This window comes from Podarcis raffonei, chromosome 1 (assembly GCF_027172205.1).
Source record: "Podarcis raffonei isolate rPodRaf1 chromosome 1, rPodRaf1.pri, whole genome shotgun sequence".
Lineage (NCBI taxonomy): Eukaryota > Metazoa > Chordata > Lepidosauria > Squamata > Lacertidae > Podarcis > Podarcis raffonei.
In genome coordinates this window covers 120130110-120148246 of record NC_070602.1, presented here as the reverse complement: position 1 = coordinate 120148246, position 18137 = coordinate 120130110, and the positions used below count along the sequence as shown (strand labels likewise).

At 43.4% G+C, this 18137-nt stretch overlaps 1 protein-coding gene across 1 annotated transcript; it reads left to right on the top strand.

The window, feature by feature from the left end:
- Positions 1-2061: 2061 nt before the first annotated feature.
- Positions 2062-17502, top strand: OSGEPL1 (O-sialoglycoprotein endopeptidase like 1). The gene is made up of 9 exons (XM_053360279.1): positions 2062-2187; positions 7917-8006; positions 9892-10142; positions 11287-11674; positions 12843-13047; positions 13133-13281; positions 14253-14383; positions 15272-15343; positions 17300-17502. The coding sequence occupies exons 2-9, from the start codon at positions 7992-7994 to the stop codon at positions 17373-17375; spliced, it is 1287 nt and encodes a 428-aa protein (XP_053216254.1). The 5' UTR covers positions 2062-2187; positions 7917-7991; the 3' UTR covers positions 17376-17502.
- The last annotated feature ends 635 nt before the right edge of the window (positions 17503-18137 follow it).

Here is an 18137-nt window from a genome sequence, read left to right as displayed (position 1 = left end):
TTGGGTTACATACGCTTCAGGTTACATACGCTTCAGGTTACAGACTCCGCTAACCCAGAAATATTACCTCAGGTTAAGAACTTTGCTTCAGGATGAGAACAGAATTGTGCTCCGGCGACGTGGCGGCAGCAGGAGGCCCCATTATCTAAAGTGGTGTTTCAGGTTAAGAACAGTTTCAGGTTAAGAACAGACTCCAGAACAAATTAAGTACTTAACCCGAGGTACCACTGTACATCACAGAAGGAGGTGGCCTCCAACAAAATTCCTGTTTTGTCAGGATACCTGATAATAGCCACTGATTCCTCTAACTGGGCAGCCTGGCCATTCCTTTTGAGATGCTAAATACTTAGTTCCTGAATCCAGGTCACAGGTTCACCCTATTCATGCACAAATACATCCTTAAGACAGTAAGCAAAAGACAATGGAGAGGCTTTCCCATTTCCTTCCTCCTCACCAAGAAATATTTGAGGTCAGTTTGGGAGAGTCAACATGGTTTCAGGATTGCTCTCCTGTACTATTTCAGACACGTATGTACCGTATGTGTTTGCCTTGTACATTTATGAACATATGAATTCCTATAACAGGGTGTACATGCAATATGGGAGGGGGAGGACCAAAGAAGAATCATATAACAGCCTCATTTAGCTTCTTTTCCCCTCTTAAATAATATTCCTAAGGAAAAGATAACAGCTGTGCAAATCCAGACTAACTGCAAAGCCACCATACATTGCAAGCATATCACTTACCTCCAACCATCCTGGTAACTGGTTCATTAAGGATGTTGGACATTTCACAGGCTTCTATGGGTGTGTGTGTGTGCTCATAACAATTTAATAATTATGTTAATAATTATCATTTATACACTGCCCATCTGACGGGGTTTCCCCAACCACTCTGGGCGGCTTCCAGCACATATAAAAGCATAATGAAACTTGCAACATGCTCGAAGTGTATGGCGTATATGCAGCCTAAAGGGGGAAAAAGTTTTTAATAAGGACAGATAGAATCATCAAATCATAGGGTTGAGCAATGCATGTGAATGTAATATAAGAGTCTGTTGGTTCAAGGCTCATCTAGTCCAATGTTTACTGTTGGGCAAAGATTTGGTGAGTGAAAGGGACAGGACAAGGCTTGCACTGAATATCTCTGAATTATTTTAGAAAGCAGCATATACCTGTTTGATTCCCTACCAAAAGAAAAAAAGAAAAAGCGCCACACTACAGACTCACACATCATGATTAAGAACAGAACCATTCTGATTCATGGGCTCCTGACTGCTGCTTGATGGACTCTTTTGTTCCAAAAGATGCTGGGTCACCTCATAGGCTTTTGTTTTTTTTAATGTCATGGCTGTGGGAGTGGGGTGAAGCAGAGGGCAAAGGAAGGCAGAGTTCCTATTTTGTAGAAAAGGGAAGTTTTCTTTCAGGTGTCCGGCGGCTGCCCCAACCAATTAACATGAGGGTGCAGGATGCAAGCTTTCCAGCTCCCCAGAATTCTTCAACCCGATGATTCCCCCCTCCCCCCGTCCATGATTTTGTTTGCCATAGTCTGATTAAGAGCCCTCAAGAAGTCAAAGGTTTGCACATTATGGTGTGCATTTTTGGCTGCCCCAAAACTATACCCCATTTTTGGATTAAAAAATAAAATAAAATTAGGGCCAATGTTATTATGCAGTTAGGACCATCTACTATAAAATTTGCATGATTGTTTGGGAAAGCCCTCATTATAGAAAGCAAGCGTGGGGAAAATGTTTCCCCCCTTTTTAATTCCCTGTTTGATTCCCTACCAAAAGAAAAAAAGAAAAAGCGCCATGCATGCAAAATACAGCGCAGAAAACAAAGAATACCCCTAACTCCCGCAGACCCCATGCCCTCCAAAATGGAGGGTTCAAAAAGCGACCCGGAAATCGAGGGGCGCTCGCTGCTCTACCCTTTCGCTCGTCTGCAGCGACGTGGTTGTTGCAGGCGCCCGCCTCTCCCGCCAATTCGATTGGTTTATCCTCGCTCACGTGGTCCCGCCGACTGCGCGAAGGGGGGCGGGGACGGCCGTCCCAAGCGTCATTGCGCCAGTTTAACCCTTTCGGGGGCTTTCAACCTACCCCTTTGCACGCCCTTGAATGGGGCAGAGGCTGTTTGTTGCCCGTTCGTAGACATATACAGTACCCGGTTGGCGGGTAGCCAGTGGCAGGTAACTCTCGTCCTGGGGAAAAGAGGAGGTTATTTTAGATTAAGGGAAGGGGTGGGGGACCTTCTCTGCAGGGCCCTTGTTTAATTTGGGTGGTTACCTGTCATGGATGCTTCAGTTGAGTTTCCTGCATTGCAAGAGGGTTGGACTAGATGACCCGCTGGGATCCCACCCAGCTCTGCAGTTCTATGATTTTTGTGGACGGAGCCCCCAAAGCCAAATGCAGAAAGAAAGGGGCGAGTTAATGGCAACGATGTAGTGCCTAAATCAAAATTATTTAAAGTTCCTTCTCTGTGCGTGCATACTTGGGAGCAACGATTCTAAGATGTGCATAGAAAGACAAAAAAGAAAACGCACATTGTCCTACAACACTAACAACCCCAGTGTGGTTTGCAATGTACCTTGTACGAATGCTGATGTTATTTGCTTAGGGTTCGCCAACCACAAAACAGAAAGTCACAAAATGTGAAGTATCTAAAAGGAGATAGGAGAAACTGGTTTCCGAATTTGCCTCTCTGTGCCAGGTGCTAGCACTGGGCCTTGTCTCTTGTCCAGTTCCCTAGCATCTCTGATTTAACAGACAGATAACCATCAGGTGAAGACACTGGGAAGAGCATGCAAGGCTGTGCAATGGTTTGGCATAAGGCAGTTTTCTGCGTGACTTTGTGTATATCATTAAGTCACGGGTACAATTTGCGACCTCAGGGATATCGTTTGCGATTTGATTTGAGTGCTGGTAAATTGGATGCTTTCCCCAGCAGAAGTAGTGTTAGAAACAGATATGAAAACTAGGAGCTAAATGGCACCTTAAACCTGGGTTGTGGGCGCCACAACAGAATGTCCAGGCGCGCTTTTTTAATAACAAGGATACAAACCTGAAAAGGAATGAACTGCAGCTAAAATATTACCGTATTTTTCGCTCTATAACACGCACCCGACCATAACACGCACGTAATTTTTAGAGGAGGAAAATCCGTAGGCATGCCACCCGTAGGCATTCCCTCCATAACACGCACAGACATTTCCCCTTACTTTCTAGGAGGAAAAAAGTGAGTGTTATGGTGCAAAAAATACGGTATGTTCATTTTTCACATGGTCTAGTCATTCCCCTGCCCACCCCCCTAATATTCTTTAAAGGGTCTCTTCTCCAGGCTTCAGAGAGTAGCTGGAAGTGGGGAGGCAGAAAAAGGTCCTCCTTTCCTTCCACGCTACAGTTTTAATCTGAAATCTTGGGCACAAAATTGCGCCCAGAGCTCAGAAACTGCTTGTGCTAATGAAATTCCCTGTTGCAAAGTGTGCCTAGAACAATGGGAGTTTCAAACACTGAGCAGAAGCACTTGATGTCGCCTTGCAGCTCAGTGCACAGTTTCTACAGGAAAACATCCTCAGGATTGTTTAATAATAATAAATAAAAATGTTTATGGCAAATATTTTTAAACTGCTCTTCATCTACACACCCGGGCAGAAGACAAAAGGCATGGAATAAAATGAGTCATGCTGAAAAAAGTCATCAGGAACAAACAGAGGCATATAAAAACAAACAGAAGAAACTAAATAATAAACAGGTTTTGAAATTTCAAATGCTTGGTCAAATAAGCTTTTAACCCAGCATTGGGATGATGGTAATGTTGGCAGCAGTCGTTCTCCATTCCACAAATGGAACACCATGACATTGTTGCTGCATGATGAATTTCCCCTGACATCAGGACAAAGAAAAGATCCTCTCCTTAAGACATGGGCAGGTGGTTTAGGAAGAGACACTCCTTTAGGTATTTGGGTTCTAAGACTTTTATGGCTTTAAAGATCAGCACCAGCCCCTTGAATTAGGGTGGGAAGCAAAATATATTTCAGAATTGGCGTAATATGATTCCATCTAGCAGTAGGCAGTTAAACATTCTGGTATTCTGTCTCTGATGAAACTTCTAAGCATTCTTCAAGGGCAGCCCAAATTTTAATAGCAATTTCTAGGGAATAGTACTAAATGTATGCTGATATTTTTTATTTGGCTTATTTATGACAGATTACAAATATGTAACCTGAGTTTCATATAACTCTGCATCAAACCTTCCAGGGATGCTACCTACAAACTTCCAGAGTCTTTTCAGTCACAACACCATTTTGTCAAACCTACAGCCAAATTTACATTCGAAGTTATAAACAAGATTATGCATTAAAACAGACTTATAGCATGATCCTGGGACGCGGGTGGCGCTGTGGGTAAAAGCCTCAGCGCCTAGGGCTTGCCGATCGAAAGGTTGGCGGTTTGAATCCCCGCGGCGGGGTGCGCTCCCGCTGCTCGGTCCCAGCGCCTGCCAACCTAGCAGTTCGAAAGCACCCCCGGGTGCAAGTAGATAAATAGGGACCGCTTTCTAGCGGGAAGGTAAACGGCGTTTCCGTGTGCGGCTCTGGCTCGCCAGAGCAGCGATGTCACGCTGGCCACGTGACCCGGAAGTGTCTTCGGACAGCACTGGCCCCCGGCCTCTTGAGTGAGATGGGCGCACAACCCCAGAGTCTGTCAAGACTGGCCCGTACGGGCAGGGGTACCTTTACCTTTACCTTTATAGCATGATCCTATGCATGTTGATCAGGAAGTAAGCTAGAATTGCAGGAGGGAGAACTACTTCTTATTTTCAAATCCTCAAACAGATAATCATCAATCTTGTGAACTACCTTGAGATCTTTGGATGGAAGGCGGTATATAAATCTAACAAATAAATGAATAATCAATTTGCAGAATATGACTTGGAACAATGACTGATTATGGTTACTCTAGTCTTTCTTTTTCTATTGACATATCATCTGTATTTCAAAATAACTTCTTGTGAGCCATACTGTTTACTTTGCATGAGCTATGTTTGGCAACATATTCAATAAGGAGAATAAACCTTTAATCTCTTATCTTGACTAACCAGAAGAGATAATATTACATTCCTTTTGTCGCTCTGTAACACTGAACAATAAAGACGCAGCACAGAAGGAAATGAATGTAAAAAAATTAACAAACGGTATCAGAGTACTTCTAAGTATTTTCCCCTTGTTTGGCCTTTATGTTCTGCTGCCACTGCCATCCAAATGATGGCTGTGTATTTGCTTTTGCATTGTTAAACCTTACACCTGCCCTGTGGGTGTTAGATTAGGCCCTTCTAGGAGCGGAATAGGCAGACCAGTCTTGTGATATCTAAAGCTTTTGAGGTCCTCCGGTTGCTTCAGAAATACAGTCATAACCTTGCAAGTCGAACGCCTTGCGAGTCGAACGTTTTGGCTCCCTAACATCGCAAACCCGGAAGTTCGGATTCCAAAGAATCCGAACGTCCGACATGGGTTCCGCGGCTTCCTATTGGCTGCAGGAGCTTCCTGCCAATCGGAAGCTGCGCCTTGGTTTCCAGACATTTTGGAAGTCGAATGGATTTCCAGATGGATTCCGTTCGACTTCCGAGGTACGACTGTAGTGCCTTCGCCATGTGGCTCTATGGATCATGCTCAAACCCCAGGAATTTGTGATCTGGACCTGGACCAGGACCGGGACATAGGGCAGCATTCAACAGAGTAGTTCTGTTAGCACAAGGACTTTTGCCTATGAAGTGGAACTTCCTCTCCCTCTCCTCTCCCTGTGCATACTGTATAGATGTTCTGTGGGTCTCCTTAAACCTCTCGGAGCCAATTAAAGGGGCACATGAGAAAAGGAGAGGAGAGGGAGGGAGAAGAGGAAGTTCTGTTGTGCAAATGGAATCCCTTGCAATATCAGAACCACTTCATTGGATACCTCTCCAAGTTCACAAGTCCTTTCACATGAAAAATCCATTCCTGGCTTTCCTTCAGGATTCCTGTTTGAACAATCTAATTTGGCGGGGAGTGGAAGAGGAGGGAGCTTTTTAGCTGCTGCTGTTGTTAAGACAATTGAGAGCCAAAAGCTCTTGCCAATTGCCTGCAAACCACTCAAGAGACCTACCAGAAGTCTCTGCAGAAATTGCCTCTGGTAGCTCTGAGCCCTCCTGCATACGCCTTTCTTAAATGAATGGGAGCTCTGCCAGAGCACAGTGCTATTTGCTGAGATGCTCTATAGCAGAGGTTTGGCTCTGGGGTCCCTCTCTCTGAGTGCCTTTCCGACTCTCCAAATCAGCCAAGAGTAAGGTTCATGATGCACTGCTGAAGGTTTAGAAGCTTTTCATTATTTATTGAGAAGCGATGAAGGAAAATCCCTATAATAAAGGATTAACGCAGATGCTCACGTTTCATTCACCTGTGTTCCCTTCTGTAACCTGCCAACAGAGTTTTGTCCAATTATTTAATCCTTCTGTTGTTGTCCGCAACAGATTTCTCAGTCTTTGAAAGCTTTCAAAAGCACATCTCTCTTTCTTAGTTTTGGCATACGAAGCCATCCATAACGCTTAGCTTTCTTAAATCTTGAGGATTCTTTGGAAACAACACACTGGCATATTCTTTATTCATAAAATGAAGGTGGCTGAAGACTCAAATATCCAGTTTCACTATTCTCCCACTTTTGGGGCAATTGATACTGACTTCCAGCTACACCTGAATACACTGGTCACATGAATCCTGAAGAAATGCACAGAATTCACCACTGTCTAGCTTTTGCCACACACTTCTTGTTTGCAGCATTCCAAGAATCAAACTGTTTTCAGTTCTTTTTGTATCATCCACACTCATACAGCTACTTTATGTTGCATAAACAGCAGTTACCCGTAACTGATGCCTGCCATGGGCAGAGAAGGTTGTTGTGAAAATGAGCCCTATGCTTAAAAAAGGTAAAGATAAAGGACCCCTGACAGTTGAGTCCAGTTGCGGACGACTCTGGGGTTGCGGCGCTCATCTCGCTTTACAGGCTGAGGGAGCCGGCGTTTGTCTGCAGACAGTTTTTCCAGGTCATGTGGCCAGCATGACTAAGCTGCTTCTGGCACAATGGAACGCCAAAACCAGAGCAGCGCATGGAAACGCCGTTTACCTTCCCGTCGGAGTGGTACCTATTTATCTACTTACACTTTTTTTGGCGTGCTTTTGAACTGCTAGGTTGGCAGGAACTGGGACCGAGCAATGGGAGCTCACCCCGTCGTGGGGATTCGAACCACCAACCTTCTGATCGGCAAGCCCAAAAGACTCAGTGGTTTAGACCACAGCGCCACCCACGTCCCACACTCACACAGCTACTTTATGTTGCATAAACACCTGTTACCCTTAACTGACGCCTGCTGTGGGCAGAGAAGGTTGTTGTGAAAATGAGCCCTATGCTTAACTACAGTAAAAAACTCAGCAGAAGAAAAACCCCAGCAGAAACATCCCCTTCTGTCTGTTAGCTCCTAGCATTGTACTACACAATAACACAAGGAATTCAGGGCCTCGTGCCTGTTCATGTGCTTTTCCCTTTGCACAAGCCAACAAACAAACCCAGAATCTTGGCTTGTTGAAACATTGGTCAATGGCTTTGGAACAAGCCATGGTATTAAGACACCTTCAAACCATTGTTTGAGATCCTGACTTGTTTCTGAAATAATTAGCCACAGTTTCCCAGTTCAGACAAAACAGGAAGCTATAGTTAATCAAAGACTTCATCGTTTGCTGGCAGATATTTGCTGGCTTGCGGAAAGAGAGAAGGAGCAAAGAGCTGCAGCCAATCCCAAAACATGTAGCGTTACCCAAAGGCCTACTTTATGTCTTGGCTTATTATTATTATTATTATTATTATTAAACCAAAACATGATTTCTATTTATTCCAGATTTATTCGAACTGTGTGTCTTTGGAAACTGTGAAATGTGACGCCTGAATTGATAAAGAACACTCTTTCAACACAATGTTTTTGACACAGGTAAAATCACCCCCCCCCACACACTCTGTGTGTGTGTGTGTGTGTGTGTGTGTGTGTGTGTGTGTGTATATATATCAGATTGATCACTTTCTTTGCTTCCAGATGTCTAGCCCATTACATTACCTCAGAATGTGTTTTGTTTTCTTCTGTCAGTGTTTGACCTTCAGCATGACTGTCATTCTAGACAGTATTGGTGTTTTCCAAATAGTTGATGACATTTATTCATAGTTCACTAGCCTCAGGCTGCCCTTAATCCAGCATACATCAATAGGTTATACAGATAGCCAAGACATTAAAAAAACCTGTTAAAATCATACAGCTATAAAGTTTGCAAAACTGCAAGAGAATGGATATGTTTGCTTTGTGCTGCTTATGAAAGGCCTGTGACAGATTCCTCAAAATCAATTAATGTGCTAGGACAGGGGTGCCCAATTTTTTTTCAAAGAGGGCCAGATTTGATGAAGTGAACATGCATGAGGGCCGACCAAAGTTATTGAGCTTTTCTTAGGTTCTTAGGATTTAACCCCAAAGTTGTTGAGCTTTTGAGCTTTTTAAAGGATTTTACCCCAGGACATATACTGCCATGGGGGCCAGATTATGCCCCTGAAACGGACTTTGGACATGCCTGTGCTAGGAGAAAGGAGGATTGCTTTTGCCCTGGTAGAAAAATAGTGCACTGCTGAGTGCAAGGAAACCGATATTCCAGAAACGTTAAGGAAAGACGCCTGAATCTTTCCCAACAAATGAGTAATTGTGTGAATCCACTGGGTTTTTGAAATACCCCAAGATGTATTGCAGTTTAAATTTGTTTTAAATAATCATCTAGCTCTTATTTGGAACCCCAGCTTTGATAAAGAGAATTATAAGGCTTACCAATTTCTTTCCCCCCCACCCCAAAGGTTTTCAAATCCATATTGGGGGGGGGGGATATTAGGTCAACATCTATATTAATGTGAATTTTTAATTCTTTTCTTGTTGGCCAACATGGCCGCCTTTGTTTTTGAATAAATAGATAAATCTTGGCAAAAGTATTGTCATGTTGCTTGATGCTTAGAGAACAGAATTTGTTCAAGCCTATATGCATTAAATAACGTGTGAGTGTATATCACATACACATATACAAACAATAGTGGGGGGGCTGTATTGTTAAATTGCATTAAACAAATTTAAACTATGTTTTAATGTGAACATGTAGCATGCTGGTGCACCCTGCTCAAAAATTCCCAGGGTATACGTCCCCTGCTCCAGCTGTTGCCACACCATGCAGTGTTTTTCCCCTGGGGTTTTCTCAAGGGTGTGCTGTACCATTTTTTCCTAGAAGAAAAGCACTGACAACGTGTATGAAACAACCCTGAGCGTGGCTTATCATAACGTCTTCAAAGGGCTCATGGTTGCTTTCCCCCAAACAAACCACAAGCAGTAATCTAAGAACAAACCTTGATTTCCACTCATGGTTGGTTTGGGGAAAACAGTCCACAGCAGCCCAGGTTTGAACAACACAATAGGCCGGATCCTGGCTTGTTTCATCAGTGGTATGGGAACAGCCAAAACAGCAGACAAGCACCATGGGAATTTTTGAACAGTGTGTTCCAGGATGTTGAGTGTTCACATTGAACCATAGCTTGTAGTCCATAGGGAACAGAATGTAGGATCTCAGTTCTGGTGATTTGGGGTTAAATGTCAGCTCAGCCAAGATGTCCCACTGAGAACGGGGGGAAAACCAATTTGTTTCACTTGGAAAATTATCTAAAAAGCCAACTGAGGCACTCCCTTCCCTCATAAGTTATGCCGGAACTAATCACCTGTAGGGTGGGAATAGAGAGCCTGGGCACGGTAGTGACTACAAGATGTTAAATTCTAAATTCTAAATTTTGTTATTGTGCAGTTTCTTTGTAGGTATGCCTGTCTACAGAAATCTTTCGCAGTGAGCGGTTTTGGGGGAGCAATTTCGAAACCTCCTGAACCTTGCTGGATTGATTGTTTAAGAAGAGTCTCTGTTTGCCGTGGCAAACGCTTTTCTACCAAAATAGTTCTGGGTATCGAAACCAGCTGCGATGATACAGCCGCAGCTGTGGTGGATGAAGCTGGCAACATTTTAGGAGAAGCCCTGCATTCTCAAAGCGCGGTTCATCTGAAGTAAGTAATTCTTACCATTGGTGAAAACAAAGTTTTAGGTACTTTGTTGTTTAGTCGTTTAGTTGTGTCCGACTCTTCGTGACCCCATGGACCAGAACATGCCAGGCACTCCTGTCTTCCACCGCCTCCCGCAGTTTGGTCAAACTCATGCTGGTAGCTTCGAGAACACTGTCCAGCCATCTCGTCCTCTGTCGTCCCCTTCTCCTTGTGCCCTCAATCTTTCCCAGCATCAGGGTCTTTTCCAGGGAGTCTTCTCTTCTCATGAGGTGGCCAAAGTACTGGAGCCTCAGCTTCACGATCTGTCCTTCCAGTGAGCACTCAGGGCTGATTTCCTTAAGAATGGATAGGTTTGATCTTCTTGCAGTCCATGGGACTCTCAAGAGTCTCCTCCAGCACCATAATTCAAAAGCATCCATTCTTCGGCGATCAGCCTTCTTTATGGTCCAGCTCTCACTTCCATACACTACGTACGTTGAATATCATGTTATTATTTTGTCATCACGTGTTACGCCACAGTATCTGTAAGTGCATCTAGATCACTGCCACAGTATCAACAATCCAAGATTAGTGGTATCAAAAAGCTCCTAAAAGTCTGGGAAAAACAACACACACACACACACACACACACACACACACACACACACACACAAATTGATCTCTAGTGTTGCTACTACAGCTGTGTTGGAAGCCAGACCTGCAGGTTGCCAAAAAAGAAAGAAGTGCTGACTAGCCAGAACATCAACTTCTGTGTTTGAGACTTTTGAGCTAGGCCAAACAGATTTAACGTAAGCATTGTGTACTTTTTTTTATAAAAAAAATAAATTTTATTAGTATTTTCCACACAACAACAACACGAAAAATATGGAAAATTAACAATACACAACGCACAAAAACCAACATTCGAAAACTAAAGAAAGCAACAACAACTAAAAAAAATTTCCATATCTTACAAGTTAATACTATAAACACTAAAACAACAACTACAAGACATTGACTTCCACCAATCCCACAGCACCTCCTTTATCTCTCATTGTGTCTTCCTGTTTTCCTGTTTTCCTTATCATCTCTATCCTAACATCTAGATATAAATCCCTCTTTCTTATCCTTTCACGTAAGCATCATGTACATGTTTGTTTCTCATCAGAACAGGTGGAATTATTCCTTCGGTGGCACAACAGCTTCACCAAGAAAACATTGCAAGGGTAGTGCAAGAAGCACTTGCCGTCAGCAGAGTTAGCGCAGATGGACTCTCAGCCATTGCAACAACCGTGAAGCCAGGACTTGCTTTGAGCCTCGGAGTTGGGTTGGCCTATAGTCTGGAACTGGTAGAGAAATGCAAGAAGCCTTTCATTCCCATCCATCATATGGAGGCGCATGCTCTTACCGTTAGGTTGACCAATCGTGTGGACTTCCCGTTCCTGGTACTTTTGCTCTCTGGGGGTCACTGTATACTAGCGGTAGCACAAGGAGTTTCAGATTTCCTTCTCCTTGGACAGACATTGGACATTGCACCTGGGGACATGTTGGATAAGGTAATCCTTTTAATTAGTGTTTATTTATTATAACATTTGTATGCTGCTATATCATAAATAGGGACGTGGGTGGCGCTGTGGGTTAAACCACAGAGCCTAGGACTTGCCGATCAGAAGGTCGGCGGTTCGAATCCACGCAATGGGGTGAGCTCCCATTGCTCAGCCCCTGCTCCTGCCAACCTAGCAGTTCGAAAGCACGTCAAAGTGCAAGTAGATCAATAGGTATTCTTCTGGCGGGAAGGTAAACGGCGTTTCCGTGCGCTGCTCTGGTTCGCCAGAAGCAGCTTAGTCATGCTGGCCACATGACCCGGAAGCTGTACGCCGGCTCTCTTGGCCAATAAAGCGAGATGAGCGCCACAACCCCAGAGTCGGCCACGACTGGACCTAATGGTCAGGGGTCCCTTTACCTTTACCTTGTATCATAAATATATATCTATCAAAGCAGTTTACAGCAATAAAAACACATAGCAACACAACACAACACAACACAACACAACACAACACAATACAATACAATACAATACAATACAATACAGCTATAAAGTTAAAAACAGACATCAATTAACCATTGTGGAAGGATGTGGTACCTTGGTACTCGAATGGCTTGGCTCCCGAACACTGTAAACTCGGAAGTGTTGCAGTTTGTGAACATTTTTCAGAAGCCAAACATCCGACGTGGCTTCCACGGCTTCTGCTTGAGTGCTGGAAGCTCCTGCAGTCAATCGGAAGCCATGCCTTGGTTTTCGAACAGTTTCAGGAGTTGAATGGACTACAGGAACAGATGGAGTTCGATTGAGTATTCTTAATCGCCTGCATGGGTCTGGTGGAATAGATAAGTTTTCAGCAGGCGTTTAAAAGTTGGCACAGAAGACCCCTGCTGAATCGCTGTTGGCAGAATAGCCCACGGGACAGGGCCAATGAGGAAAGCCCTGTGCAATTGTCCCACTTACTTGGTGATCATTTAGCTAATTGGGATAAAACCATAACGATGTGGCTGCCATGCGGCTGGCTCAGTGTCAAGCCTCAGCACATAATAACAAGGATTTGAGGTGTGACTTGGGTCCTTCAGAATCATAAAGCTACTCCTTGTGCTCATTTGCCTTTTCCAGTGACTTTTAAAATATATGTGTACATTTATTTAATTTCTGCTTCCATTTGGATTGTTTAGGTAGCCAGAAGGCTTTCTTTACGAAAGCACCCAGAGTGCTCTGGCCTGAGCGGTGGAAAAGCGATAGAACGCTTGGCTCAGCAGGGAAATAGACGGCGTTATGAATTCAAAGTCCCCATGGAGCAACATCACAACTGCAACTTTTCCTTTGCTGGACTTCAGTCCCAGGTCACTAGAGCGATCGCAGAAAAAGAAAAGGAGGAAGGTATTTACTAAAATAGGACGGATACAGATTGCGCGCGAGAGCTTCACATAGGCTTGGGAAACCTATTTGATCGTGATTTCTGCAGGGCGTCAGGAAGGACAACTCCTGTCCTGCATACCAGACCTTGCTGCAGCAGTCCAGCACACGGTAACTGCTCATATTGTCGCTCGAACGCACCGAGCCATTCATTTCTGTAGAAGGAAGGGAATCTTGCCACAGAGGAAGGCAACTTTGGTAAGTGTCAAAACAAAATAAAAAAATTCCATCCAGTAGCACCTTAGAGACCAAGTAAGTTTGTTGTTGGAATGAGCTTTTGTGCGCATGCACGCTTCTTCAGTGTGTGTGTGTGTGTGTGTGTGTGTGTTGTCAGGAAAACAAACCAGGGAACTGCGTCTTTCCCTCCGAAGCACCCCTTGGGATGATTCATCACTCTTCTGTCCTGAGTTGCTACTGTGACATATATCCGAAGATATCTGCACACACAAATGCAGAGTTCAAAGCAGAAGCTGGACTTGAGGTGTAGAATACTCAGATAATTTATTATGTACAAGATCAAGTGTTGCAGAACAAAGAAATCAAGGCTTCTCTCTCCTTCTCGTCCGAGAGAGAACAGAAAATGCGGAAGCATAACATAACGGAACAGTGTAACCGAACTTCCGTTCTCATGACTCCAACAGTGTGGAATGTCAACACAGACATGTGATGAAAACAATCACACGTCAGCAGTGGGAAGGAATGAAATCCCAACATGTGTGTGTTGCACAGTTAACCTATCCTAAGCTCCAACAATATGGCCAGCAGCTTAAGTTGTATTAATCACTTGCACCTTTAGGTCCAGGAAGTGGTAACCTGATCAACAGAGAGACACAAATTAGTAACAAATATTATTAACTAACACGAAGGAAATAAAATACACTGAATCCAAGAGCACGAGACTTTGCATGTACTTGGGGAAAGTCAACATGTCATGGGGGGCTATGTTTGTTCCTGGGCTCTGCCTTTCCCACACCCCTTGTATGTAATACCTAATGGTGCCTACTCAAATATCTTTATATGAATTTCAAAATGGCAGAGGGGGAGAGGGCATGTTTCTGCCCTGTGCAGGGATTACTGCCAGCAGGGTGAGCCAGATTGCTATAAGCATAATCCTGCCGCCCTACTTCCTCAGACTTCCCATAAACATGACTTTCGAACACTGGTTTCAGGTGGCTTCGGGGGGTGTTGCAAGTAACCAGTATATCCGGAAAGCTCTGCAGGTTTTAACAGATGCCACCGATTTCGCCCTGGTATGTCCGCCTCCCAGACTGTGCACTGACAACGGTGTTATGATTGCATGGTAAGCAAATAGGTGTGTTTTCTTCTTCTCTTTGGAATTCTGTTCTGAATTACAATGCAACATAGTTAATTGGAAAACACTTCGTTGGTATATCTAAACACAGTTTCTGTGTGGTTGTATATAGCCCCATGGGAGTTAGTTGCCAATAAATGTATATGTGATGGCGTTGTATATTTGGGGTACATACCTTTCTTACAGGACGCGGGTGGCGCTGTGGTCTAAACCACAGAGCCTAGGGCTTGCTGATCAGAAGGTTGGCAGTTTGAATCCCCGCAACGGGGTGAGCTCTCGCTGCTCAGTCCCTGCTCCTGCCAACCTAGCAGTTCGAAAGCACGTCAAGTGCAAGTAGATAAATAGGTACTGCTCTGGTGGGAAGGTAAATGGGGTTTCCGTGCACTGCTCTGGTTCGCCAGAAGCGGCTTAGTCATGCTGGCCACATGACCCGGAAGCTGTCTGTGGACAAACATCGGCTCCCTCGGCCAGTAAAGCGAGATGAGCGCCGCAACCCCAGAGTTGTCCGCGACTGGACCTAACGGTCAGGGGTACCTTGACCTTTACCTTTCTTACATGGAAGTTCATTAAGTGCGAACCACCCTGGTAGCATTGTCCTTCGGAGAGAAAACTGCCTGTTATTGTTGGGCGAAGGAGAAGGAGAAGAAGAAGAAGAAGAAGAAGAAGAAGAAGAAGAAGAAGAAGAGGAAGAAGAAGAAAGAGCACGGCCAAACCACGTTTTCTCCAGTCAAGGGCCCTTCTTAGGCTAGCAGAAATTATCTCTGTCTGAAATCTCTTTGCTGAGCTTACATCAACAATACTGCATTTAGTTCACTGTAATGGGGGGGGGATGAACTAGTTTATGGAAAACACTTTACACAATTATTCTCTCTTTAGGAATGGCATTGAAAGGCTTTGTGCAGGACTGGGTGTTTTATATAGCACAGAAGGCATAAGATACGAACCAAAGTAAGTAGTATTTATTATATTTCCCCCTCAGTTTTATATACTGTGTCCTGTTATCTCTGTAGCACTCCAGAAAAACAGAGACAATAACTGTTGAGTGTTTTAAAATCTTACGAGACCTAGAGAGAGTGGAGAGGTGGGGCAGAAGTCCCATGCCATAGTTTTCTGTTCCTCTCCTTTGTTCCTTATATCCAGGATTATACCTCTGTATCCTTCCTTGCTGTATAGCAGCCCAAATCAGTTCAGTAGTATTTAACCTTGCAAAATATAATGTATTGGGTGGGTGGGTGGGTGGGTTTGGGTGTGGGAAATGCACAATAGGAAAATGTTGCACAATCGTTGGGAATAAAGTTGGACATATTGACAGAGAAAACATTAATCTCTGACCATTTCAGGTTTTTAATGTTACCCAGGTGTTCTTCTCAAAATTTGGGAATATGATTTCCTGTCCGTTGGAAATCACTGTAGTGAACAAAAATTGATGGCAAATTCCAGCTGGCCCACACTGATTGACATGTTGGAGGTTGAATGGATACATAGAGCTTTTTGAATTCTGTTATTCGTCCTTGTATAAGGTGTTATAGGACCTCAGAATCCATCAGGGGTTTCATAGAGACAGAAAGAATGTCTTTAAATTTTAATTACAGTGCTCAGATATTTCAACAGGTTTGTTCACCGCTGTGCTTTTTTATGGACGATTTCCATATCAGTGTTGACCCTGTTCATATTATAGACAGCACATAATTCCTCTCACTGGATTTGGGAGTACACCCTACTGCTGATATTATATAGTGGGCAGTCCTTAAATTGTTTAAATTAATATATAAAAAAGAAAGAATAAGTGGCATTTCGTTCAGCAATACTAGTCGCGTGTTGTTGTTTTCTTTTGCTGTAGCTTGGCATCTTTTTTTCTTTAGGCTGAGCTGCAATCCCAAATCTAAACATAGTCTGAGTTACACTTTCCTAAGGACAAATTCATCTTGGCTTTTCATCAGAATTTGAGCTATGTGCTGTTGTCAATGCCCTCTTCCGGGCTTTCAGCCATGTATCTGATTTTTCATTCACAAATGGCTGTGTCCGAGTCCCTGTGACTTTGTCTACAGCTTTTGGCTTGGACAACAAGTTTCTTCCTCTTCCAACTGTACTTTCAGAGCCTCTATATTTCTGGGGAGGGCAGTTCTTCCCAAAAAGCAACAGAAGTAGCCACCCTTCTCACTGAATTTCTTCCGAAATAGAAATTTGGGGAGTGGGGAAAAGAAAAGACATGTAAATACGTTCCTTTAGCTATAGTGTCAACTTACCATTTCTCACGTGGCTCCTGCCCTGAAGGAAATAAACAAAGTGCTCCGCTTATGGACGTTCTCTGTCCTATTTATATGGTCTTTCAGGACTTAGTAAATCTGTCTGGTGTAGCTCCTCCTCTCTTTGGGGTTGAGGAGAGAAAGGGGGGGGAAATGAACTGCTGATATTTGTCTTGGGAACAAAAGAAGGGTGAGGGCAAATAATAATTTTATCCTTGTGGAAAATGTATAATTCTTTTCCTGAAGAAAGTATACTGAACTCAAAAATCCTATGAAGAGACATCACTGTTATGAGAGGAATTGTCTGAAGACTTATGAGGAAACTTAAAATTTATTAGCAGATGTTTAAATTCTAGATGAGATACGAAAGGTCAAATCTGTTTATACGTATCAAGAAAACCCAAATACTTCTGCTTGGTCTTAGTCTGCACAATGTAGTAATACTAAACTATAGCTGCATTGTTTTCCATAGTACAACAGTCTTCATTATGGGAATTAAGATTAAAGATAAAGGAGATACTGAGCATAGAATTCATTATTACCTACAGGAGCCAAATACGTATGCGGTTTATAATGCTGGCTAATTATTTTGTATGATACTGAATTTATAATGGTATGCCTATGCTTGTGTCTTAAATGTATTTTTTTTAATTCTTAGAGCTCTGCTTGGGACTGATATCTCAAAAGAAGTCCAAAAAGCTTCCATCAAAATGCCAGCACCAAATCAGATGTGAAAAGTGAATTCTGCCACCATCCATTTCAATGGGAGCTCCATGCCATTTGCCCCAGCCTCTGTATGACAATGTGCCATTGCTGAGATTTTTCATTACTACGCTGGGATATCAAAATGAAAAATAAACCAAGAACTCTCCTGGTATGTCCCACAGAGAAATTTACGGTCCGCAAATAAAAACATCCTAAAGATCCCAGGCCACAGCGAGGTTAGGCTGGCCTCAACTAGAGCCAGGGCCTTCTCGGCCGTGGCTCCAATCTGGTGGAATGCTCTGTCACAAGAGACTAGGGCCCTGCGGGACCTGACATCTTTCCGCAGGGCCTGCAAGACAGAGCTGTTCCACCAGGCCTTTGGTCAGGGCGCAGCCTGACCCCCTCCTCTGGCAATCTGCACAGAATTTTGCTTGATGGTTGCCATTAATTTGATTTTAATTTGATTTTAATTAATTTTATAATGAATGTTTTTAGAATGTTGGACTATTTTGATTGTTGTTAGCCGCCCTGAGCCCAGCTTCGGCTGGGGAGGGCGGGATATAAATAAAATTTTTTATTATTATTATTATTATTATTATTATTATTATTATTAACAGCATAGGCCTTCTTATAAGCCATAAAAGAAGAATATATTTCTAAGCTTTCTACCCTGTTCTGTAAATTTCAACATTGACCCTTGTCAACAGTTAAACAAGGCTTTTGGTTTCCAAAAGGACCAGTGGAAAGAAGAAGTAAAAGCAGAAGGGTTTCTGCATGACAGATAATGCCAT

Excerpts from the sequence above, each read along its gene's own strand:
- OSGEPL1 (XM_053360279.1), top strand. Across the intron at positions 10,143-11,286 it reads CAAAGCGCGGTTCATCTGAA|AACAGGTGGAATTATTCCTT; the intron begins GTAAGTAATTCT and ends GTTTCTCATCAG. Across the intron at positions 11,675-12,842 it reads CTGGGGACATGTTGGATAAG|GTAGCCAGAAGGCTTTCTTT; the intron begins GTAATCCTTTTA and ends TGGATTGTTTAG.